Raw genomic sequence first — 26042 nt, forward strand, 5'->3', positions numbered from 1 at the left:
GAGGGGAGTGACAGAGTGACTCTGGTGGGCACCACAGTGCAAACAGACAAAGACACTAATTTAACAAATTTGTCACTTGTAACACATTAGCTTAATAGCCACATAGTAATGTTTCTGGTACTTTTTCTCTCAATAGTAGTGATAAATTAACTTGATTGCTGTATTTTTTGAACCTTTAACCAGAAGCTGAATATTTGCATTAAAGATATTCAGGTCTAATTCTGAAAGCATTCCTGGAAATAAAAACAAACAGCCCTGTTAGCAGTGGAATAAATGCAGCTGTCTTCCTGCGGGGTTCAATCCTTCATCATCACCAAATCTCTATTAAAGTCCCAGCTTTTTCCTGTCCATTTCAATTCAAAACACCCACCTAAGGCAAATGTGATGATAATCCCACTGACTTTCCCAGCTGCTTAAGCAGGTGAAAAGCTTAACCTTTCCTCCAGTCCCAGCCTTGGGTCTCTCTCTCCTCTTCCCAGCCCCCAAGGCCTATAGGAACTTAATTATCCAAAAGACTCCTTTGTGTTTCACTTGAAATTAGCCAATGGCTTCAGAAGTAATTAGGTAAGAGAGTGACAGACTGAAAGAGCAACCACAAGTCTGATCAGCCCAGGATGATAGGTTGTAAAAAAAAATTATATGTAGCTTTCACCGACCAAATTGATTACATACACGAGGGAATTTCCTCCTGTGTAGTGGTCTGCAGAAATAGGTGTTACAGTATTTCAAAGCCCATTAGAAACACATAACATAAATCTAATCAAAGTGACTTTAGTGGGAACAGGACCTGATCAAATATGCACCACAACACAACTCCCTTTCCAGCTTCCCTCTTCCTAATTAGTATTTTGCCATACAGAGCTCAGTGTGTTCTCATCCTGGTGGAAAATTTTAGTTACAAATTAAACAAAGTATGCTTATATTTTCTGTATGGATTTTGTAACAGATTTTCAGCTTACTAGTAAAACTGGTGTGAATTTTTTCTCCCACATTAAATGAGGCATCAAGTGTATAATTTTTCTTCAAGAAGCAAAGACATTAATAGAGGTGAAAACTCAGTGTCATGAAAAATGGACTAATTTAAAATGCAAAGTACAAAAAAAAATCCCATTTATATTTTTCATTTTTAAATTCCCAATTCAATTAAAGTATATATTCCCATAAAGAGTCAGAGATAACGTATTTGACAGAACTTTCTTGGTGTATTGTAGAATAATTTTTTCATTATGCAACTAGCTCTGTAAATGGTTTAATATTAATAAAATTAAACCTTAATTGACTTTAATTATACTTTTATCATATAGACGCTCAAAAATAATGGATTCTTTTAGCCAGTTTCTCTGCTTTAAAGAGATGGGTTACATTTTGAGAACATAGTTGAATTTCCCAGTAAAATCAAAATGTTTGTGCATGTGAAAACCAAAGTATATCCACACATCATGCAAGAGCAAAGCTGCAAAATACTATGGAAGCAATGCAGATTCCCAGTATGAAAAACCTGAAAGTTATAAGCACATTTGCATTTTACCAAAATAAATTATAAATCCTTTTATTTCAGCTTTTTAAAAAGTCCATGAGCTTTTAGCTGACAAAAATCAGTACAGCAAAAATTTTAAAGTGGCATCAAAATTCCAAAGGAACACATAATTTCCAATGCCATATGCTCTCCAGTATGAACAATGGTTTGTGCACGTAGGTATGGATCAGTGCAAAAGTGAATTCAGACTAGGTCTCATCTTCCATGTCTTGGATGTGATGGAAGATGAGGCCTAGGTTATTTCAAGATCTGTTAAATTCAAGAGACCTGGAAACAACTCCTGTCCCATTGGGTCATTTGGAGTTCTTTTAAATTCCTAAATACTCGAAGTTAGATGCAAAGCACCGTCTTCACAACCTTTCACTTAGGTGATATAGTGGGCAGAATGGCAATCATCATCAACTATCCTTTCAAGTGCTCTCTTCCTAATAACCTGGATGATAATATTGGTCTGTTGTTCTGTTTTTTAAAGCATGTCTTAATTTCTGGTTATGCCCCTAAGCACCTGCGTGTTTTCCCAAATGTACAGTTATTCCCTTACATGTCTGACAGATAATAAGCAAATAGAGAGGATTGTTCCTTCAACTAAACTGGTGCTGGAAATAGGGACTGATGTAAACAGGAAGAGGGAATCATGCCAAAAATTAATCTGTTTCTTAATTTCTCCATTAAGATGTAACAACCATCCCAGCCAATATTTATGTATTCCAATTAAAAAGACATTAGGAGAGCAAGGGCTCTGGTTCACAGCTCCACCTCTTCTCCTAGCACTGCCTCCCATATCTTGCTGCCTTTTCTGGGAGCACCAGCACACAGCTGGGAGTCTATTGGAAAAGCTGGGGTTTCTGTCATGCTTGAAGGCTGGCTAACCACCAATCCTTTGGCACCCAAATGACTTCTGGTGGATCTGTTGGCTCTTCTGCCTATCAGACAAACATACAAAGAGTTGCAAAGTTCAAAACACATTCTTTACATATTTTGGTTATAATCAGCGCCAAAAAAGGCAATGCAAGTATATAAGGCACTGTTTAAAGCAAAGGGATTGCAAAATGCTTTATTTTGGATATGGGGAAATGCTTTTGTCCAGGAAATAGTTTTTGCTATAGGTTCTACCAATGTGTGCAGTTTCATAAAAAATAATTCCTATCGCTTATTTGTTATTGATGTTGCTGTTTATTTTTGCCTGAGAATTACACTGCAAAAAGATATCTGAAAAGTGTCTGCCTATTGAGTCCTAAATAAACCCCAGGTAACAACTCTACAGTAAAACTATTTGGCACAGAAACACCAATAGATCTTTTTTCCATAATTTTTATTGAAAGTATGAACTCCACATCTGATAAACTCTAATTAAAGAATAAAATATTGCTGTGTGTCTTAATGTAAATACACAGCATACTACAAAAAGCACATGTGCTACAATGGTCCCTCATAGACCAAACATAATGTAAAGCTCACATAGGAGATGATTTTTTAAAGGGAGGGATCAATATCAGCCCTCTTCCCTAATGAAGGACTAAATCCAAAGCAAAAGATTAATATGCTGTTCTGTGTCTCATCTAGAGCAGACCTTTAAAAGGCAGAAATTACTTGCAGAGGAGCCACATGCTAGAGCACTGACACCATTTGTGACTGGGACCTTATTTCAATTGCATAATAACGTCGTTTTTCTGGCCATGTTTCTATATTTTCCTTCCAGTTTTTATAGCCTGCATAGAGATTTGAGCTTGTTACTTAACTGAGGGTAACTCTTCTATATTGGTTATACAGTTAAGGGAGAGAAAAGTGTGCTCTGCAATACCAACAGGAGCATGACTTCAGTCTGTTGACTACATAGGGCATATGAAGGGAAATAAATCTAAGAAATGAAATTAGATACTTAAACACTTCTAAATAGTGCTCAGGCCTCCCCAAGGATTTGGAAGGGTCCTACACTCTTTGTACATATCAAGTCCTCAAACTGCTTAGAAATACTGGCACTTATCTCCAATGCCTACATTGCAACTCAAAAGCCTTATCCGAAAGGACAAGTAAATGCCCTTGCAGGTACCTACTGTTCATTGCCATACACTAAATTGTGCATCTGGTTTGATTTCCCTGAAGTAATCCATGCTGAGATTAAAACGGAAACTAATTGTTTTTCTAACAATGGCAATAAAGGAGAAAAAAGTGTCCAGCTGGAAATATTGTTATAGACTTAGTTTAACCTGCTTTCCATACAGGATGAGGAGAGGGGAGGTGGGGCAAGGAACTGAGGAATGCCTTCTTTCCGTTTAGGAAGTGTTTTGCTTTTTTCCCCTCAATACATAGAGGAAAGTGGTAGAAACTGAACCAAAGCTGCAGTTAATGAATTTTGTCAATAAATGATAGGCAGTACATCTAATAGAGAGCACTTTGTGACACATGATTTACATGAGTTTGGGACATCTGAATACAGTTGTCCACACAGACTGAGGACTAAGACTCCCTTATCTTAACCACAAGACCCCCCTGAGGAGACAAAGCATCACAGTCAGTTGAATATGCTGCAGCAAGTACATAATTTGTTTTCTTCCTGCTGCTGTGTCAGCTACCTATTCCTGGCAGGATTCCTGGTGGGACATATTTAACGCAACCTCCAGGATCTCCTGTGTTGTATGAAAGGATCCAGATTTGTTAAGACACTTAGCTAGCAGTGAGAGAACCATTCATTTAAAACTTAGGAAAATCTTCACCACAAATTATTTGAAAATGCTGCAAATACATCCTTCTGATGCCCAAGTAACATATGGTTTTGTTCATAAGTTAATCAGGTTTTATGCACTCTGCTTTACTAAAACAAACCCTATTCTCAATCTTTTCCATACCCCTTCTGTTATGAAACATACCCTTCCTTTTAAGTCTTTTCACTTGAGCGAAAAAATGCAATTCTAATATGACCTGCATAATCTTGGGGGGAGGGGGGGATATTTCATTTAGTTTGTTGGTTTTCTTTTTTTTCAGAACAATGAAAGAAACTGCCAAATACTTCTGATTATATGCTGCAGTGTGCTTATAGGATTTTTTGCATATTGATGCTGTTCTAGAGATTTCTCCCTAGCAGAAACCCGTACCATCCCATGCTGTAAGCTTATTGGTTTACCCCTCTCCCCTCCCTGGCTCCTCCCCTCTGGCTTTCCCTGGTTAGCTCTTCTGAGTGACCACGCCTCTCTTCCCCCTCCTGATAACCCTCTGCGAAAGCCAGACTCGGGGTTCACCATCTTGGCTTTCCAGCACTCTGCATCCTCCCCTGCCTCTCTGCCCCTCTCCACCATCGACTGTAACCCTCAACTGTGGACCTTGAATAAAATCCCTGGAAACCTCAGATGGTGATCCTGCATTTCTTTCATCGCCACGCCTCCACAGTGACTCGCGTCCCCCGCAGCTCCACTGCCTGCTACAGCCACGTGTCTGCCTGGCGTGTTCTGGCCCCGGGCAGCCCCCTCCACATTGCGGCTTGGGGTGGCCATTCGTGAATTGTGATACAGCGCTGCCGCACTTACATACTTACCTGATGCAATAGCTGCAAAATTCAAATGATTGTCATATGAAATGTCAGCTTGTGAACAGTTTTCATGAACATTCAAGGATTACTCTTCACCAAAGAGTTTTTCTGTGATTCCTCATCACCTTTAGTGAGTCTACATGTGTGTAGAATACCACTGAGCTTGCAGCTAGACAGATGTGAAAGAAGGAGTGCTGATGGACACATCCACAAAGTTTCTCTGTTGTCATCATCAAGAGACTTCATGTATTTCCTCAGCAATTACAGCACTGCTTAATTTGCACAGAGGCTCAAAAACCTCCCCAGCAGAACTCCTTGTGCCTGAGGCTCTCACTGGCTACTATGAAGTGTAGAACTTTAAACAGAAAGGATACATCTTCATGAAACTGGAAGAACATAATGACTTACGACTTACATGGCTGTTCACTAAACTCTCCACAGAATTCAAGTTATTTGGAATATTAATACGAAAGGAAAATGTAGAAGCAAACACACAAAAGCCCCAACCATATCAACATTTCAGTGACAGAAATAACACTAGATAAGCTTCAATGCACATTCTGGCTCTCTTTGATAATGCATAACAATTCAGAAGACTAAGCTGTGCAGGAAGATGCATACAGCAGCAGTGTGTTACGCATGCACATAATCTCACAGGCTCCTCTCGTCAGTGATTAGTGCCATAGTCATACATCCCTGCATCTCACACATTAGTGTCTACCGTGATGGCTGATTTGTGTGTCGTGATGACTCAGAATTCATTCACAGTTAGAAGCTGCAGGTTTCAGAAAATGCCTCGTGAAGGTGAGTGGTTGATGCATTCTGTGCTTTGCCTAGGCATGGATACGTGCAACTGCAGTGTTACAGTTGCCTGCTGCTCCCAGGACCTCCTTGCTACGATCTTATAATCACCACGTCTTGATTCAGTAAGAATTCTTGGGCCAGCCTCTCAAACCAAACCCAACACTGACATCAGATGGATGCTTAGCAGGTTACAAAAAAAGAAAACAAAACAAACAATGAAAGATCACTTCAAATGAAGCTTGATTGTGTGTGTTCTTGAAAAGGTGCTCAAATTACCTGAACCACTTCGTTTGATCTTAAACACGGACCGGGGGCAGCTGCAACGAGCTCCGAGCTTTGGCACATTCCATTATATGAATGGTAGTGAATTTATAATGGAATGGTATGGATGGTTTTTATAATCAGAAAAACACACTGACCTTAACACTACACAGGTGGAGCAGCATAATGACCCGCCAATTGTAAGCGCATCAATTCCTGGGGAAAAGTTCAATGAGGTTAACTCAGCATGTATCCCATAACCAACATAAGCGACATTTAAAAATATTGTTTTTTCCACCAAAGCTTGTCTTTAACAACATTTTGTTAATTGATTTGTTCCACTGTTCAGTAGCAAGTGTACCTTACCCCTGTTAACAGTGTACTACATTACATTCCAGCAGAGCTGGACATTGTCATGCACTTCAAGGCTGAAATACACACCTTTATAAAAGTAAGAACGGTGATAAGTACAACAAAGTTCTCAGACTGTGTAAGATTAAGCATCCATTTAACTTAGGAAGAAACTGAAAGAAAACAAAAGACGCCAACAGTGGGTCTTCAGATTCATTGCAAAATCCTCACAGTGAGTGAGCTTACATGGGTGCCAACTGACCAGCATTTCCTCTTCCCATTAATTTATTGACAAACATGGATATTGCAGTAACCAGCCAGAAAGGAGGTAAATTTCAGTGTACTGTACTGGAGCTGACCAGATATCCAGTTTGAATAGTCCAATATACAGTTTGAACTGTCCAAGATCAGACTGCAAAATACTGTGAACAAGATTCTGTTTCTCTGTTCAGCCTCAACCAGTTTTAAAACATCCACACATTACAAAACTACACAGAGAGAAACATGGAAACAAAGAGAGAAACTTCACTCTGATTCAGGAAGAGCAACTCAGCAAGGACAGAAGGCTCTTCAAATATGCAGTAATAAATCTTTAAATTACAATTGAATAACTAAAAGACATCTACAATTCAGCCACAACAGCAACATTTATCATGCCTACAGTTCAGCTCATTCTCCCTCCTTCTCTTTTGTGACCAGGACATGCCAACACTTTATAGCTTCTCCACAGCACTAGCAGGAAAAGCCGCTCAGCAACAGGACAGTTCAACAGCCCCATGTCACACACCTCTGTGGGGACTGTTGGCCCATGCTGCTATTCATGCCCACCATCAGTTTCTGCTGTGCACTTGATGACGGCTGAGAAGGCAAGGAAAAAAAAAGCCTTAAAACCACGATTGACACCACTACCTAAAATTGTCAATTCATCAAGAGCACAAAAATTAAGAAATGAACCAAATGCTTTGGATTTAGGAAGATGCTCAACTGTTCAGAAACATTCAGCTGAAAAAAAATGCTTTATAAAACAAAACATTGCCATTTGATTATACTCCCCTGTTATTAAAAGACTTTCAAAACATGTAATGCCATGAAATTAAACAAAATAAAAGTACAGATTGCTTTGTCATCTCCCTCTGCCTTTCACAAGGCACTAAATCTCAGGGACATAATCCATTTTAGTCCCAAATTTACCAACTGCCTGTAGTCTGTCAGCCCTTTGCTTTTATTGAAAAAGTTTATTTAAGCTGGAAATAAAGCAGGGTGATCCCAAAGCTGGGCAAGTAGCCACATAATCTTTAATGGCAATCTCAGAGAAGTTAATCCACACTTTTTTCAGCTGTCTGTTAGAAGCACACACAGCAAAAACTCTTCCAAATAGCTGAACTGTAAACCCTCTTCTCACAACCAGCCACCATGAATTTTCTACAGCCACACAGAATCTGGTTTCAGAATTAATAGTTTCGCACATAACAAAAAGTAATAAATTACATTATGCCACATACAGTGGACACATTCCATTCTCTACTTTTTGTGATTTGGGATAAAAGAACAGGCACAGGTCTCTTCCTAAGCCAGTTCTAATGCAGCTTTCAGAGACAGTTTCATTCTCACAGGCAATATGAAAACCCCCTAACTTCACTCCTGCCTTCAGAGCCATCCACACCACACCAGCAGGTTACACAGAAGAGGGATGCTGCACAACCACTCTGAAAGGAGGAAGACTTCCAGACTTGCACCCCGTCTGCCTCCTGCTGTGCCAGACAACACAACTCCAAGGTATTGCAGTAAATTTCTCACTCCTCCTTCCTCAAAGCATCTCAGCATCACAGACCTCTATGCAAATCACTCAGTTTGTGGATGGGAAGCAAAAATAAACCAGTGTGCTTATCTACCTAAACTGCCAGGCTCACATATCATGCAAAACCTACACTGAGTCATATAAAGCCTTTTTTGCACAGAGACAGAATGTGTTGTGATCCCTTCACACATTCAATCCAGAAAGAATTATATTGCTCAGGGTTTATAGCAAACCTGACAGAAAGCCCAGCTGCCATCACCTCAGCCAGTCAGAAACACCCCATGGGCAGCAAAGCTCCAGTGCCATGCTGTGGCCAGGGCTCTGTCCCCCTGTACTGTATTCACCTCCTGCTCCAGGACAAGTGGCACATGTGCCTGTATACATTCAAATTTTAATAACGATAGGAAAACTGCTATCTTACATATGGATTGATTTACTCAGGGGTATATTTATGATAATGATGTGCTTCAGAAATGTAATTATAATTGAAGTGCACTTCAGGTAAATTGGAGAGCCTGTGATCAGAAAGACTCATTGCTCAGATGAACACTGTTTTCTGGATTTCTTTGTTGGCTGTCTCTGGTCACCTATGAACTCCTGTCTTTACATTCAGATTGCACATTTCTTAGCACTTTAGTTCAGGTTTCACATGGCTCTCAATAGCGCTTGTACGTCTCAGTGCATGACTGGGTCCGCCAGTTGCTAGTGCAATGAAAGTAAACAGTACTTATTTCAATAAATGCATATGAAAACATATCATCTCAAGGGCCAGGAAAATCAGAAGTATTATGTTTAGAACCTGTGTGATGAAGAGGTGAGAGAAATACTAAAGAACACAGGAGTTGTGCTGTTTGTGTCAAGACTACTCACAGCCTGTGTGCGCATTCATATTCTGTCTAGGAACAACAGTTTGTCCATAAAATCTGCCCCGCTCAGAGCATGAGTAGTTTCTTCTTAGAACTCTGTATAAGATTACCATGATCCAGGAGAAAAGAAGGGAGAAGAGTTCACTCCACGAGTGGAGCTTTCTTAACCTATTTCTCCTTCTGAAAATGAAGCAAATTGAAGTTGATTCAATTCATGTTTACTACCTCACTGATTGCTGTTTTTATCTCTCTCACCTTGCCTAACACCTTCTCTTTCATCATACATCATTTAACATTAAGGTTTCTTGTTTGCTATTCAGCCCTGACAAGCCCAGCTGTGCCTCAATCCCTCTCCCTTCAGTTTTCTTATCTATCTCCTTCGTTTGTGCTATTATTCTGTCTTCCCCTTCTCCCCCTCCACTTTCCATTTCCTTCAGGTTTTTCCCCCTCCCTACAGAATCCATTGCTGGTCTCTGCAGCAGACTCTTGACCATCCTATCCTTTTGAGTAGACGCCGTGTACCTTTGTTTTTTCCAGTTTATCATAAAATTACGTTAACATAATCTTTATGTATGCCATGTCCTGCCTGAAGCAATCTTAAGACTCATATCCTGCTGGTAACTGCCATCTTGCTTCAAATTCCTTACTCAAAAACACTTTTTGCAAAGAAAACCCTGATCAGCAAAGCTGGAATGCAAACAGCTGGAATCAAAACCTCTTTTAAATCTCTGCATACATGTGCACACATCTGCTTGTACATGTTTACATTTCTACTGTATCCTGGCCTCTGGCTGCAGCCTATGCTTTCTTAACTTTCAGTTTCTTCCTCTTAACCCATGATCTCTTCAGTATTTTGGGATAGTCTGTATAGCAATTAGCCCAATAGGTCTCCAGCCATGATGTGCAGTACAGGTTAGTAAAAGGAAGAAAACCTAGTCAAGCTTGAAAAATTATTTTATTCAGAGGTGAGCAGTTTGTTTCCAGAGACAGTAACCCTTGTGCTCAGTATCACACCACTTGCAAGAGAGGCTTATTTGGCATCTGAGAACAGACATCTGCCCAAACTCCTGAGCCACTTCAGACTGAGATGGAGCACCACATGCAGCCATGCTAACAGAACACAGAACATGCTTTTCTGTCAATAAACAATTCTGTTAACAATAACAGAAGAGTAGATATGTTTGTCCAGCAGGTATGCTTTTCTGTTCCTCTGTTGCTCCCTTCTTCGTTCACCCCTGCCACCATCAGCCTCCATTAACAGCAACCTGATGCACAGTTTAAGCACTGTCTTCACATTGAAGTGATTGGAACAACACTGAAGAGACCAGAATAACTTTTTTTTTAACCTCCACAGATTAATGTTTGAAAGGTTTTACAGTTTTTATAAAGATCAGAGAAAGATAGGTAGACCAGTTATTTAAGCTAGAAGTGTTTGTTCCTTCAACAAATACAAACATGTAAGAGAAACTCCTGCATTTTTCAGGTTTGGTAATTACACCTGCCAGCTCAAGCTACTAGAGCAAGAAATATATAAAATCCTTTAAAATAAATGCAGCAGTTTGTGACTGAAAGATAAATACTAGCAAATTCTCATGTGTAAATTAGCTAAACAACTCACAAACCAGTATACAAATTAAACATTTTCCCTTCAGAAGACAAAAATAATGCAATATCATTAGAAAAATAATTAATATGTTAATTGAGGAATTTAATTGCCCAGATACAAACCTTAGTTGTGTGAAAATCTGGCTCAAAATCAGAGTTACATCTGTTGTAGAAAGCACTCCAGCTATTTCAAGTAAAGGCACAAAATTGTGTGCATATTAATATAAAATGAAAACTTTGATTGTTTTACACCAAAGGCGAACTGAAAAGATAGCAGCATCTTCATATCATCTTCAGGTGAGTTCTTCCATTTGCTAATTTGAAAATTTACCACATTTTTCTCAATTTGCAGACCAGTTTTGGAAGTCATTGGATAGTAATGGTCTTCTCTCCCAGCCTCAGCTGGTGGGGAGGTTGAGGGCTGTAGAACTATACCATGAGATAGAGCTTTTCTGCTTCATGGGTGCCATAAAATCCAGAATATGAGGTGGACAAAGAAACCTACATTTCCTGAATGATGGTTTTCTGCAATTTAAATTCAAAAGTCCTGACCATGAACTCCCCTATTTCTGCATTTGATGACAGCAAAGCATGAAAGGTGGAGCCTGAGAGATGCATTAAGGGGGCTTCCACCCATGAGTAACCTGCTGGAGTCCAGCTCCACACAGTCACAACCAGATCCAGCCTTTGCTGGCCAGCTGAGCCATGGATGAGGGGTGTGGGTGGGCTCTGAACACGGGGATGGGGGGGTTAGTCCAGCCCCTTTCAAAACTGCTCTCTGCCTCTTAGAAAAGAGGATATCCACGGCTGGCATTAACTGAGCTTCCATTGGGAAGTTTCATGGGAGACAGTGCCAAACCGGGCCAGGCACTGAAAAACTACAAGAGACCAAACCCTGGTGGGTCAGTGTGATGAAGTTCATGTCCCTGCTGTCTGTGGGGATACACTTTACCCTCCAGGAGCATGAATAAAGCTTACTGATGAACTTTTAAATGAATACTACAGCCATGTAGTGAAAAGGAAGGTTGTTGCTGGTAGTGCTGATATGGATAAGGAGGTGGCTGGACAGGTGGGCATCAGACACTGAAAGGCAACTGCCTCTGTTTAGAGGCCCTACGTGCCTAGAGGAGAGCTGCCAAGAGGGACTGAAGAGTTTGCTTCTTATATGCCCATCTGGAACCATCTGAGACTGCCGGTGTGATTCATTACATCATTCTAGTACAAAAGAATGTTTTTTTAATTAATAAAAGACTCTATGAAAAATAGTCTTCTAGCACATTCTTGGTAGGTAGTTTGCAAAACTGGTGCAGTGAGTGCAGAAAGCTGCCAGGCCATGTCCACTCATATTACAAAATCTCAGCATTTTGATGAAAGCTCAGTGTGACAAGACAGGTCCTTGCATGTGTCCAAATGAGATTGGAGAGATCAGCAGGCAGAGCAAGGCTAGAGACAAATCTACCATCGGTGCTCCTTTTCAGAGGGCTTTGAGAAAAAGAAATCTGTACATCCCATACAACATGGGAGCTAAAATTTTAGTTTTTCATTATGCTTGAAAATAAGCTGGCAGTGAATTTCAAAACCAACTGAACTCTTCTGTAAATAACTTTCAGAAAGGATAAAGTGATAAAACAGCTATGAAAATTTTACCCTTGGCTGAAGTGCGTTTTGTATCCCATGTAAACACAGCCAATGAGTGTATTTAATAAAGGATTCACACAGTTTGGTTTTAGTGGAACAAGGGGACATGACAGCAATAGCAGCAATGAGCTATTTTCCCAGTTTGGAAGAGTTCTTGTTTGCCTTGACTGTGCTTTGGGCAGAGATCCAAATGTTATATGTCCAAAAATGACCAAGCTTTCCATCACACCAATGTCACCTCCACTTACTGGAGTTACTGTATTATTTCCACGGTGATCTGCTGGCTCTGTCCATCTCAGCCTATGGCTCTGGTTTCACTTTGGCTTTCCTCCAGGCTGCAGTTGCTGAAATCAGCCTCTTTGTGTCCCAGGAATATAGTCTGTGTCCAGACACATCAAGTCCCTGGTCCTCCTCCCTGCAGGACCGCACAGATGTTAGCTTTGGCACAGAAGGGGACAGCTGATAGGGGTGGACTCTGGGCTGCAGGGTTGGGTTCTGCCACAGCCTGAGAGAGGAGTAACAGCATGAGGTTGGTCCTTGGGAGCCCAGGAGAGGATGTGTGGGGGATACTCAGCAGTTGTGCCCAGTGCATAGTCACCAAGGGCAAGGACAGCACCCCTGCGCTTTTTGGGCACAAGGAGTGCCTTGGGGACAGCACCCGAAAACCTTTCTAAGAAGGATTGATGGAGCATGATGCTGCACATGGGGGATCCCATCACCCCCCTGTCAGAGTGCCACCACCCAGCAATGCAGCACTCACAGTGGCCTGGGGCAGGATAAAAGGGAGCATCCTCCTGTGTTCTGCTGCCAGAACTGGTCCAGGGCCAGCCCAAAGACATTCAGGAGGAAGTCTTTGAGGAGCTGGTGAAATTAGTTGGAGGGGGCTGACAGAAGGAGACCAAGTCCTGGACAAGGCTGGTGGAAGTTCTCTGCAGCAAGGCCACCTTCAGAGCTCATCAGAGGGATGAAAATCTTTTTCAGCTACATTACTGTGACCAAACCAAGTGAACACCTTCTTGTGGAGCACTTCAGATCTCCCTATCCTCAATTCTTGTGGAGCCCGGGGCAGTGGCCATGAGAATAGAGGTGCAGAGATGTCTCCAGGGTTCTCAGGACTTAGAAGCACCCACTGGTGCAGGAAGGATTCTTGCTCTCAAGGTAGATCAGACCAGGGGCATCAGTTCAGCCTCAGAAGCTCTTGAAACTACTGTAGGTAGAGTAGATTAGAGCTTGGGCATCTCCTGTGGGCATCAGCCTGTGCATGGAAGAGCCATGTCTTGCTTATGTGCTCAGGGAATAGCCAATTACCCCCACCAAGGTCAAGAAAGAATTTTCTCCAGGGGTAGACTGGCATTGGGACCTGGTGGTGTTTGCCTTCCACTGTAGCACTGAGCCTGACCACTGGGGAGGACAAGAAGCACAGCAACAGAGTGAGTTTTGGAAGGCAAAAAGTGTGCTTGGCGTCAATATGTGTCATACTTCAGAAATACACAGCAGTACCACACACTCCTCTTTCTTTTGTGTGTGGTTGGTCTTGATTATTCTTCACATTCTCTTCAGGAAACAAGAACTGATTGGCCTGTATTCCTGCTGCAATTTTCTGTAGCTCTGTCACTTGCTTTTGCCAGACTTCAAAGGTTGTATTTTCAAGCTGAATTGCAGAGCACATCAGCCTGCGCCTGGCTACATATGCATGTGGTGTTAATGCTTGTGAGCATCGCCCCTGAAACAGATTCAGAAAAACAATAAAATACTATTTCCAGTTAAGCTTTGTGCTACGTGTCCTTTTAAGTGTTTTTGGAGCTGAAAAATCCCTGTCATGGCAGGCAAATAACAGCCTCTGTATTATTTATCTTATGGTGAGCACAGGAAACAGAACAGAGCAGTTATGCCACATTAAACCCAGAGCTCTGCATGACAAGGTTCAACCCAGCTCTGAGGGCTCCAGCCTGGAGAGCAGCTCTCTGCAGCGCAGGTCCCAGACCCACCCAGGAGACAGGAGCAGAGAGGGGCACACCTACAGCAGGGCTCAGGCAGGGACTGAAGGTCCCAGGCTGAGCTGGGACACATCCCCATGGCCCTTGGCATGAGATGAGGGGTGGAGGTCCCAGGGTGGCCAGTCCCAGCCACTGAGGCCTGTGAGCACCCCCAGGACCCTGCTAGGACTTGACTTCAGTGCTCATGTGCTCTCCTTCAGACATTGGTGGTTGGACACTTTGGAGCCAGAGTATTGAGCCAGATGGACCTTCCCTCTGAGGGAGCGCTGCTGTTCTCACGCTCTTGCGTTTTAGTATGTTCTTCAAGGAAAACAGTTTAGGACATTTCTGAAATTGAGTACAAGCAGCAGAAATAAAAACTACAGGAAAACTGACACCTCCAAAAGGTTTGAAACCATTTAGATGAGAAGCCCATCCTGCGTCAGATTGGGGGCTTGATCTCCAAGCCTCACAAATGTCAGAGATATGGGATTTTGCCATCCTGTGAAAACCCATCTCAGCTGGATGAAAAGAGAAGCTTTCAAAAACCACACATCACATACTTTTTGTACATTTGTGCAGATGGTCCCTGAAATGACCCACAGGGTAACAGAGCCAATGCCTAGGCTGGGGCACAGTCATGGATATTCAATCCCTTTTGCTAGTGCAGGGTTTGGAAGAAATGTCATCAGAGATTACATCAGCATGTACTGGCAGGGGAAGTAGGTGGTAGGAAGAAGAGAGCAAGAAGGGAAGGAATAGTTTATCTGGAAGGGATCTACAATAATCACATAGATGAACTGCCTGGCTACTTCAGTTCTTACCCAAAATTTAAGCATTGTATTAAGGGCATTATCCCAATGCATCAAAAAACAGTCACAGGCTTCAAACATTGACCGCCTGTAATCTTCCTGCAGAGCCTGACCTCAATTCCAGAGAACATATGATTTATTTTTCCTCCTGACTTCCAAGCTGAGTTCCCTGTTCAGCCAAGCAAAATTAACAACAAATAGATTACATTATTATAAATGCTATATTATGAACATTATTTGGGGATTGGAGCAGCTGATCTTTAAATGTCCCTTCCAACCAAAACCATTCTGTGAATAAATACTGACACATTAAGATGAAGTTTAGAATATAGGTTCTATGTAATATCCTTCATGAAGCAAGGCGACATGAGCATAGAACAAACCCCATTATTTCTACCCCCAGCTAGGTGACATCTCACACATGCCCACTCAGACCTTGAGATGAACAGAGACTGAAGAGAAAATGATGCAATATTCACTACTGCAGTAAGTTGTGGTCTCAGGACAGAGTCCTACTGTTAGTCAAATTTCCTACATTGCAGAAAGCAGGAGTTTTAAAGAGGGAACAGGATGTTAGGGTATTTCCCTTGCCTGACAAGAAGGAAGGACAACAACGAGGAGCCTGTGAGGATTAACTCAAAATGGGAACAAACGTTCCAGGGATGTTGGCAGTGACGACTGACCAACAGCAGGGCTGAATTCTTGGTCTGGAAGGAAAGATATCCACATGAATTCCTCTGAAGATGAGCAGCTGTTTGATATACTTTGCAGAAGCCAAAGCCAACAAAGCAAAAAAAGGGGCATAGAGAGAGAAAAATACAGTTGAAGAAACATTCTTTGTAAGCAGAGGATGCTTCCAGCAGTCCTGAGGCTAGATAGAAAGTGAGACATGTCCATTCCTACAAAGGATATTACAATAACTGAAGCCCCAGTTAAAGAAACGCTGGGCAACAACAAGCTGCACAGCTTCCAAAAGCTTGTCCTGCATAGCCCACCTCAACTAATTATCTCCAGCATCATTTCCCACCCCCATCACAGGGATCAAGTTCTGAGAGAGACAAAATTCTTCTTGCTTTGACAAGTCTCTGACAAATTAGGATTGTGTACAACCTCTTCTTCCACCTCTGGATTTTGCAGGCTATTTACCAGCATCCTTGGCCGTATACTTTACACTACAGCTTCTGAATGCACACAATGAAAGCTACTGCAAGTTGGTTTTATTGCACCAACAATAATAGGAAAGGTCTCAGTTAGGGTTCATACTTTTGTATCGCCAACATTAGTTATTCACTTCTTATATGTGGTGGAATGATGCATATGTCCATTTTTACCTAATACTTTGGTTAGCAATGACATTTTCCAGGACAAATCATCCATAGATATTTTTGATTACTTGTTTCACTTTTCTTTCCTGTTTAATAAATTTCATGCATCAGCACAGGCATCAGCAGTTCAACTACTGGGCTCAAAAGACTTCTTCAAGTTCTGGGACTGCTGCAGGAACAGCAGCTGCCAAACTCCTTCTAGAGTTGTGCCACTGGGACTCAGCACTGGCCTGAGTAGAAAACATTTTGCTTTTTGATGAGGTGGAACTGTGTGTACCACCATGTCTTCAGATGGAGTAATTTCTCGTCGCTCCATTGGCTCCAATATACTATAATCAACAACTGCTTGAAGGGACTGGCTTCAAATCTTCAGTCTCTCCCTGACAATCGTGATTTTCCTAGTGATGTGGATATTTGGCAGTACATCGACTTAAGTAGAAAAAACAGTTTAACACAGTCCATCAACCACTTAAGAAATGAACTTGGATCTGAACTGCAGTGCTAGAAGATCAGTGGAACACTAACATCTGCAAATGAATTAATGCTTACCAAATGAAGTTTACCACTGAATGAGCTGTAAATGTCAAGCACAAGGAAACCAGAACATCTAAAAAAACAGGCATGAGTGAATAGTCAGCATTAGTCTCCCTTATCCTGTCTCTCTAGCCCTAATTGCAATTGCAATTTCAGGGTCTATTTAGAATCATCATTTGGCTAAAGAAGAAAGAGATGGGGGAATAGAGATGACTTGAACAAACAACACATATGACAGTTGTGCCATAAACTATTATGGCATTTTATCTAGCAGCATGTTAAAGCTGTTAGACCTACGGCGGGAAAAGGTACAAGACAGAAAACTTTATTTAGCATTGCCTAAGTGCCATTACTCCCTCTGACTGCAACCAACTAAAGCCTTTGTCTGCAAAGCAGCATGCTTCAAGTGTAACAAATTGCTGCTGGACCTCTCTGGAGCTGGCAATCTCAACTTATCTGATTAATTGTGACACAGAGACATCCAACTATGTGTTAGCAGCACCAGCAACATCTTCCCCCAATTGCTTAGTGCAATGATCAGTATCTGCAAACTACAGCTTACATTTAATTGGCACAAAAATGGATGGAGGGGGCGGGCGGGGAAACAAGCAGCACACCCAGCAATATTGAGCTTCTATTGTAAATGATAAAACACCAGACCCTTTTACTCCTGTTTCTAAACCACCACCAAAAATCTCAGGGCTACACTGCCACAACACTGGCCCTCCTAACAGCTAGGCAGGCAGAAGACAAGACTCAGCATCTTTATTAATCGGATGAAATTGTCCTGCACCCCATTTTCATCCTCTTTTCACTACAGATGCTATAATACAACAAACTAGCTCTATCAATGCCAGTGTCATGCCTGTATTACCTTATTAAATGCTGGATTTCAATAGTTTACTAAACATTGAAGTTATGGCAAAGAGATGTTTGAGAGATAGGTCTGCTATATGAATGCATGTGGCATCTCTGTGCCAGGCTGTGATACACTAGACTTTCATCTGCTTTCTCATAAACACCCAGGCAAAGGTAACACAACAGCATCTCAGGGAGTCGTATTTAGGATTGCACCACTCACTTTTTCAAAGCAATATTCAAAGACCAAGTTATTAATGGAAGATAGAAACAAGAAGAGATTAAATATTTTTTTTCACCTTGAAATAAGATCCCAAATCAGAAGCCATATTTCTGCTAACTTCATAGCCCCAGCTCACTTGGCATGAAACATCTTGAAGAGCACCAGCAGCAAGTGTCCCTGGGCTTATCCCTGGGAACACAAAAAGTTGATAACGAATGCCATCTCTGAAGTTACAAGCAAGCTAAGTATCTAGACAAGCTGAAATTCTCTACACAGATGAAATGTAAAGCCATGATGATTACTGCATACTAGTAATCAGTAATTATTTTTCCAGCAGTCCATTTTCACAGCATTTCAAGCTGGCTATAAGGAACATATACTTGGTAAAAGAGACAAATAGGAATCAGGAAGATTAGAGATGACACTAGACTTTGTAACAGGCCCCTGAAGAAGGCAAGAGCTAGATCTCAATTAGACAGACTTGAGGACACATCAGATCACCTTCACAGAAATCTGCCCACAGGTAGAATAGCCAGTAAGTCCTATCCAGACCACCAATTTCCCACTAGTTGCTATGAGCCATCTTCTAAATGAAAAGGGCAAGATGAAACACATTTTTAAAAATGGGCCACCTAAATAATTCCCATCCCAATAGGGTCAGACCTGCAATGTTCCATCTTCTCTTTGATTATCTCAGACAGTCTTCAATACATGACCTGAATGAAAAATGGTTACTTGCAATTGATTATGACCTTTTTTTTAATAAGACCTAGGAAATAATAGGGTGAAACTCCTGCATTGCTGAGGAGGATTATAATTTGCTATTTAAGTCCCAGATGGTGAAATATTAGCCCCATTAATAATACCTTGCTTCCCTATTAATTTTATCCTATAAAAACAGGCAATAGATTAAATGATAAAAAAAATAAAGCAAGGTCTTACTTGCATATGTGTGACAGCTGGTTTTTTTTTTTCTTTTAAGAATTGAAATTAAGTGACTAAAATTTTCTCAGAAATATAGGTATCAAAGAAAAGAGTATGTTTCTATCTCTGCCTTCATGACTGGTATTTCCCATAACGGACTAAGTCAGGTGAAACTACCACTCCAGGTGAAAAAGTTCCCCTTAAAAATAAAGGAAGATTAAGTTTTGAATTTGAATGTAATTTTGTGTACATGTTTTCAGTGTCCAGTAATCACTAAAGAAATCTCCCTTGTATCATTAAATCAGTGTTTCCTGTCATTGGTTCTCTGCCTCTTTTGTTCCTACCTGGCACGTGCACTCACATGCACAACCTCTCCCTGCTCATGTCCCTGTTCTCTACACTTGGTGTTTAGAGACTTAAAAGACTCATTTTCCTGTGCAGTACCTTCTCTCTGCTTGCCTCAGGCTATGCCTCAAATAATTCCACCTCAGTTGCATGGACATGACTTCAAAAATACAGGTTTATAAGCCCTGTGAGACATCCTGCTTATTTGTAGTATTGCTCTGTTACGTCGAAAATGCGATTACTCCACGACATTAAAAAAAATTTTTAAAAAGACAAAAAAAAAAACCTCAATGATAGGAAGCAACCTACCCATCATCTGATACTTGTCTCATCACAGAGATCTGACTGTGTCTCCAGTTCAAACAATATACTACTAATACAATATCTTTACTGGATTCCATAGGCATATAAAACTTTATGTTTGGCTTATTCATAATTGAAGTCAATGTATAAACAGCCATCTTACTTAAAAAATCTGATTTAAAAAACCTTACAGTACACTCATTTTTGTACTGGGTTTGTGGCTAAGATGAAAGTATCAGTATGAAAGCATCAGTATTCCATCTGATGCCAAGATTTCACACCAGAGAGTCATCTGTCCCTAAAGAACATTAATTAGTACATGATAAAAAATAAAAAACAGAGTAACATGACTTAACTCCCTCTTTCTTAATACAACTTATTATGCACAATCATTTCCTTCTCATGGTTTATTCTTCTGTTCTTTTGGTACTCTTTAGCTGTTCTAAATAAGATTATATGGTACACTAAGTGTGTTCTTTCCTCTTCTGACATTAAAAACCTCTGAAACTGTACATGGTTGGAACTATCTTCCAGTAATAAAAAATGAAATTACATCACTGTATTGTTTAGGCTAGTCTGAGCCTAATCACCAGGTTTGTTAAAACTAACTCCCTCTCTGGAGATCACATCACTGCCTGACCACAGACAATAGGGCCAGACAGAGGGTTCTGCAGATTGTTCCTGTGGCCTCTGATAGGAGACCACACTGGGTGGGTATTAGTCTCAGTCTGGTCCCACCACTTAGGAGAACACAGCACATAATCCTCTAAGATTACTGTGGCTCTTTTAAGGAACAGGTAACTAGTGGGAATAGGCAATGGCAGATGGCACTACACTGGGCTTTTTTTGGGAGCCTAGATCCTGTAGCAGTCACTGTGTAGAGAGGGAGCATGAAGGGAGGGACAGGGCAGCAGATGAAAAACTGTCTAACCCCTTGCCTACCAGACAGTCTGGGGTGCCCAGCTGCAGAAGATGCTAAGTACAAGAATGATGCAATGTCAATTTTAAATCAAGAAACAAGTTTTTTGCCCCCACTCCCTCCAGCACTGCACTTCAAGCCTGGGCATTTGACTTGACACAAGACATGAGGCAGACTTCTTGAATGTCATGCAGCATGTCAAGATCCCATCCCCTGGGGCCCTCAATGGCTGGCAGCTATTATTACTCTTAAAGTGCATGCTATCATCTCAGGGTTTGAACTGAAGTGGCTGTCTCGTGGAAATAGCCCATCTCCTCATTTGCACAGCCACCACTCAAGCAGTGTGGAGTGGAGAAGCTTGAAAAAGAAGAGATGCTTGGGGCAGTATTATCTACAGCCTCTTATACAGCCTAGCCTGTTTCTTAACATAACACACACACCAGATTTCTGTCAATGACAGTTCTACCCGATGTACCAGCCCCTTATCTCCACTGTGCATGTTTACCTGATGGTGCCCAATTGTTGCAGTTACACTGGTTTGCAGCCAGAACAACCTCTGCAAAATGCAGTTTGCAGAGGTGAGTATTTTTAATATCTTTTGCATCATTATAAACAGACTTGAAAACTAAATTCTGGAACTGGCCCATGATATTAATTCTAATCTGTTATGGGCCCAGTTCCAAATGGGTGACTACACATGCAAACATTTGTCTGAGTGTACAATTGGCTGTTATAAACACAAAATTATTTCCTATGCTCATGCATGCATAATTTGCACACGCTGATTTAGATCCCAAAGTAAGTCCCTAGCAGAATTCCAGGGATCAGATTTAACTGAAGACTGGTGTTAAAAAAAAACAAACACAGTAATATATTCTTAAGCCACACAAAAAGGATGAAACTGAGAAATTTATTGCTGTTTCTATAACTAAGAAAACCCCCAAACTTTCCATATAAAACTGTTATTTTACAGCTGACTGCTGGGTTTTTTCATTTCCCAGATCCCCCAGTTAATTTCCCCCCTACTATTTAATTTTTACTAATATGCATTTTATGTTGGGGCATATAAGCATAGTGTCATCCATTAAAAAGAATCAGTAGGATGTGAATGCTGTTAAGTAGAATGTTTTCTATCAGGTATATGTGAGTTTCATGCTTTAATGCACAAAACCCAAAATGCCTCTCAGGAATGAATACTTGGCTTCTCAGTTTTGAAGTGAAATGCCAAACAAGTGAGCCCAGTGAACCAAAAGTGAACTATGAATCATAATCTAAGAAAGACCTAACTTGCATTAAGAAAATCAAGAAATGGAGTTTATTCAAATTGTGATGATGAAAAAACAGAATGGAATTATTTCTCTCCAGGTAATTGTCACAATAAATTTATGTCCTTTCCAAAATAAATTAGTAAACCTTGGTTAAACATATACCAGATCCATATGCCTGGAATATTGCATTTTGTAACAAGACCATATAGAAATCATGCAAAATCATCATCAAGCATGCAATTATCACAGAAGTAGCCTGGAATCAGGATCTCTGCAAACTGAGACAACCTGATTTTTCCATACACTTGCCACAGAGATTTGCCCTTTGTATCACCTCTGTTTAAAAGAAAAATGGGGATTGTTTAAGCTATAAGAGATTTTTAAGGGAATCCTGTATTTTGGAAGGTGTGAGATTTGTTTTTTAAAAAGTCACTTTAAAGAAGCAAATGTTCAGACTAGAAAAAAAAACCCTTGGAAAGTTAACAATTTATTTTAAAGTAACATACTTGGGATATTAAATTGTATAATAGAATCCAAAGACTGGTCTTCACTCAAATCAGTTTGTTCTTGACTTTAACTCAGGTAGAAACAGGTCTTGTACGTGACAAGAGACATGTATGGGAAATGGTTTTGAAATAAACTCACATGAAAAAGGCTTCCCAGAGCTACTGATTCTGCATCCAAGCTGCAAAATATAATCTGGAATTTCCCCTGCCTGTTTCACTATCCTTCATTCCTGTTCCCCATGGTCAGAACACACTCTGAAATGTGCTGACATCCTTTATATTCAGCTAAAAGGGATGAATTTTACCTTACCAAAACCAAAGTTGCAGAGATTTCAATTCATCACATTATGGCATATTCTTAGCTATAGAAATAAAACTATCAAAGCTAGTCAAAGAAATTATATGTGTGTTTGTAATTAAGCTAGTATTTAAAAACACAATCAATATTACTTGTTAAAGTTTGTTACTTGTAAGGATTTAGGAAAATCTGTGCTGGAAGAATCATTCTGCATTTTGGCCTTTTTAGTGTAACAGAGTCCAGCAGTAATTAATTCTGAAATTAGAAGTATTTATATTACCATTTTGAATTATGCTTATGTTTTATAAATAAAAACACATGTACTGTATGTGTATGTCTGTATGTCTGTATATATTTTTATTTGTTAGCATAATTTATATATGATGTATTTCCAAAGATTTTTTTTAAAAATAAGAAGCACAGCATACCATTAGACAAGCTTAAACTCAGATTGTATTTATGGTAACTTAAACGACCAGGCACTACTCCTTAAATGATGCATTTTTTCATTGCCAAACACGTCTGAGCATTTCACCTTGCCTTGACTGATAGGTCACATTTGGCAGTTTCTCCAGACAACATGGTGTTTTTTCAGTCTTGTGGAAATATGCTCTTTAGGTCTTATTTAGAGGCAACAAAGGAAAATACCTGAGCTGTAAGCAAGAGTATTCTAAATATTTGACAAAAGAACCCACAGACTGTTACCTAATTTCAGAATGTTCAAGGGGGTTTGGGATGTGGACATAAATAGAGTTAGTAACTAAGATGTAATTGCAGCTTTTACCATATTTGGTAAAAACTCCTAGCCCTGGAGCTGTATGAACAAGTGAAACTATACTGTTTCTAGCTGTCATTTTTCAGAGTATCTGAAAAAGGTCAACCCTAAAGGCCTAAAAATCACAAGACAAATTTAAAAGAGGTTTTACTTCCCACAAACATTTTTACATAAAACAATTTCTTGGCTTCTGGTTCTTGATTTGTTTTTAAGCACTTGTGATCAGCAGTAAAGAATTAGAGATAAAAGACACCAAGATGCAAGTGAGGAGCTTGCAGAGAAAGGAATGCTTAAGTGCTCTGTGGATGTGGAGCCACACCCCAGCTCATGTGGAGCTGCCTTGGCTGTCCTCTTTCCAGCTCACAGAAAATTATTAATGTGAGCACATCTAAGGGAGACTGAATGAGGCATGCAGAAAACCTTAAGACATTTGTCATTCACATAAACGTCCTTTCCCTAACCAATTCCAAAGGTTTCCAAAACATTGCTACAATGGAAAGTTTTAATAAAATAATTACAGAGATCACACATCCAGTTCCTAAAATTCTTTCTTTTTCAATAAACACATTACAAAAGCATTTACTTTAACTGAAGAAAACTACTGGCCATTTTATCAACTTTGTCCCACATGGTTTTTACATCTACCTGTAGATGTGAAATCAAAGCAATTGCATCAGGTTAGCAGTGATGCAATGAAGTTCCCTAATCAGACCCTTCATATTTATACATCTTCCATTGTAGCAGAAAGTGAAGTGAGGACTACATTTTCCAAAGGCTACAAGTCCATGTTTTTTCCTAATAACAGTTTTAATTATTCATTTATTTATTATGAATAGCTATAAGCAGTGAAATTCTAAGAGATTCATGTGGCATACAGAGATCAAAAAGAGCCCTTTTGGCAAAAAGTATCCAAACTTGCTCATTATGCATCTTTTGCATTTTCACCACCAATAGCTGTATTTTAAGAAATATGTGTCCCTATATGAACCAAGTTTAAGATGGAAAAGTGTCTGAAGAAAACTGGAAAGGCTTCCCATCAGATTTATCTTGGGCTTCTGATAACCTTGGGAGCCTTAGTTTCAAAACCAGAATACTGTAGCAGTACCAGAAGCAATGGATAGGATCAAGACTCCATTGTAGCAGCAGTTAAAAGAAACAAAGGTGAGGAGAAAAGTAACTGTTCAAAAATGCTTAATTTAAAAGGAAAAGCTAGAAAATGGAAATATTAATTATCCTTACTTTGTAAATGGTGACGTACAGCATCCCATTGCACACCATGTTAATCTCACATTCTGCAAGCACTTGCCTTGCCACTTAAGCATCAATTCCCTGCCTTTGCTTTAAGGATATCTTTCAAATCTTTTGAAATATTTCTACCCTCTGAATTAAGAGAGCTCTGACTCCTGAAGATAGTAACAGAAAGCCTGTCAAAATCCAACATATATTCAAAAGATTATGTGATAAATAGTGACATAAATCCACAATTCTGCCTGAAAAAAATTATCTGGTCATGTAAGTCATGGAAAATTTTGTGATCCTCTAAGTATTTTTATATTTGGAACCAAGGAAATTTCAAAGTGTTTTAGAGACATTGGCTCATATTCTTCTGAAAAGGTCTTTTATTGAAAAGTGCTGTAAGCCAATAATGATGAAAAATGGTTATGTTTACCCAGAATTTCTTCTGATCACTTAGTCAGCCACCACTGATGTACAGCTTTAATTATGCAACCACACAGTTATCATTTCACATCTCACCCCTGTTTGCTCTTGCTGTGCCAATAAACAAAGTGGATTATAGTTCACAATATTCCCTGTGAGAATCCACTCTATTTCACAATTGGCTAACTGAAGCCATTACAGATCTTTATATGTTGTGCACTATAATGAACTACAGCTAAGTAGGATACTATGAAAATTTACTACTGCTAGATCCCAATTCAGATACAGAATTTCCTAATCTTGTCTTGGCAAAATCCACTAAGTAAACAGAGTCTCCTTGAAACATCACCTACAAAGTGCCTTGACAGCCACCAATCATCCACCAGGGATTGGGGAAATTTTTTTTTTTTTAATGAAACCGTAATGGTTCCTTACTCTTGATATTAAATGGATCTTACAAAATATATTACATGTCACAGTCCTTGGCCAACCCTCCAAGTTACTACACATCAGGCAGAAATGGTTAACACCACGCTGAGCCAGAGCCAGCGTGCCCTGCAATGAACTGTCTTCATTCTGCCTACTGAGGAGTTATAGTGCTACAGAGAAGCCCTATAAATAATGCATCCCATCTACCAGCTTTTTTATGAATTGAGCACAAAGCACGTGGAAGAGGCACACAGCTTTCCTAGAGATCCTTCAGGACTGAAGGCAGACTTCTGATCAGCAGCAGCTTGCAGACCATCATCTTGTCTGTTACACAACAACACAAAGGCACTTGACTCCTACAGGAAGCCTCCTCTCTTAGTGTCAGGTTTTAATTTAGGGCTGGTTTTATTTAATTTCAAATTAAATTTCACTAGTGTTCGGGTTTTTCAGTTTTGTGTGCCAGACCTTTTCTTGCTTGTCAAGCAGATCTGAAGAATGCACTTGG

At 40.2% G+C, this 26042-nt stretch overlaps 1 protein-coding gene across 6 annotated transcripts in view; it reads right to left on the bottom strand.

Moving 5' to 3' along the window:
• Nucleotides 1-26042, bottom strand: part of HECW1 (HECT, C2 and WW domain containing E3 ubiquitin protein ligase 1) — a 250791-nt gene that overhangs the window by 176248 nt on the left and 48501 nt on the right. Inside the window, exon 2 of one of the 6 annotated variants that reach the window (XM_085051544.1) lies at nt 6284-6341. The exons of the other annotated variants lie outside the window; for them this stretch is intronic. Within the exon in view, the coding sequence (XP_084907670.1) occupies nt 6284-6310 (27 nt within the window). The 5' untranslated portion in view covers nt 6311-6341. The remainder of the gene's footprint in view (nt 1-6283; nt 6342-26042) is intronic. 6 annotated transcript variants of the gene reach the window in all.

Source organism: Lichenostomus cassidix, chromosome 2, assembly GCF_008360975.1.
Source record: "Lichenostomus cassidix isolate B80296 chromosome 2, HeHo_3.0, whole genome shotgun sequence".
Lineage (NCBI taxonomy): Eukaryota > Metazoa > Chordata > Aves > Passeriformes > Meliphagidae > Lichenostomus > Lichenostomus cassidix.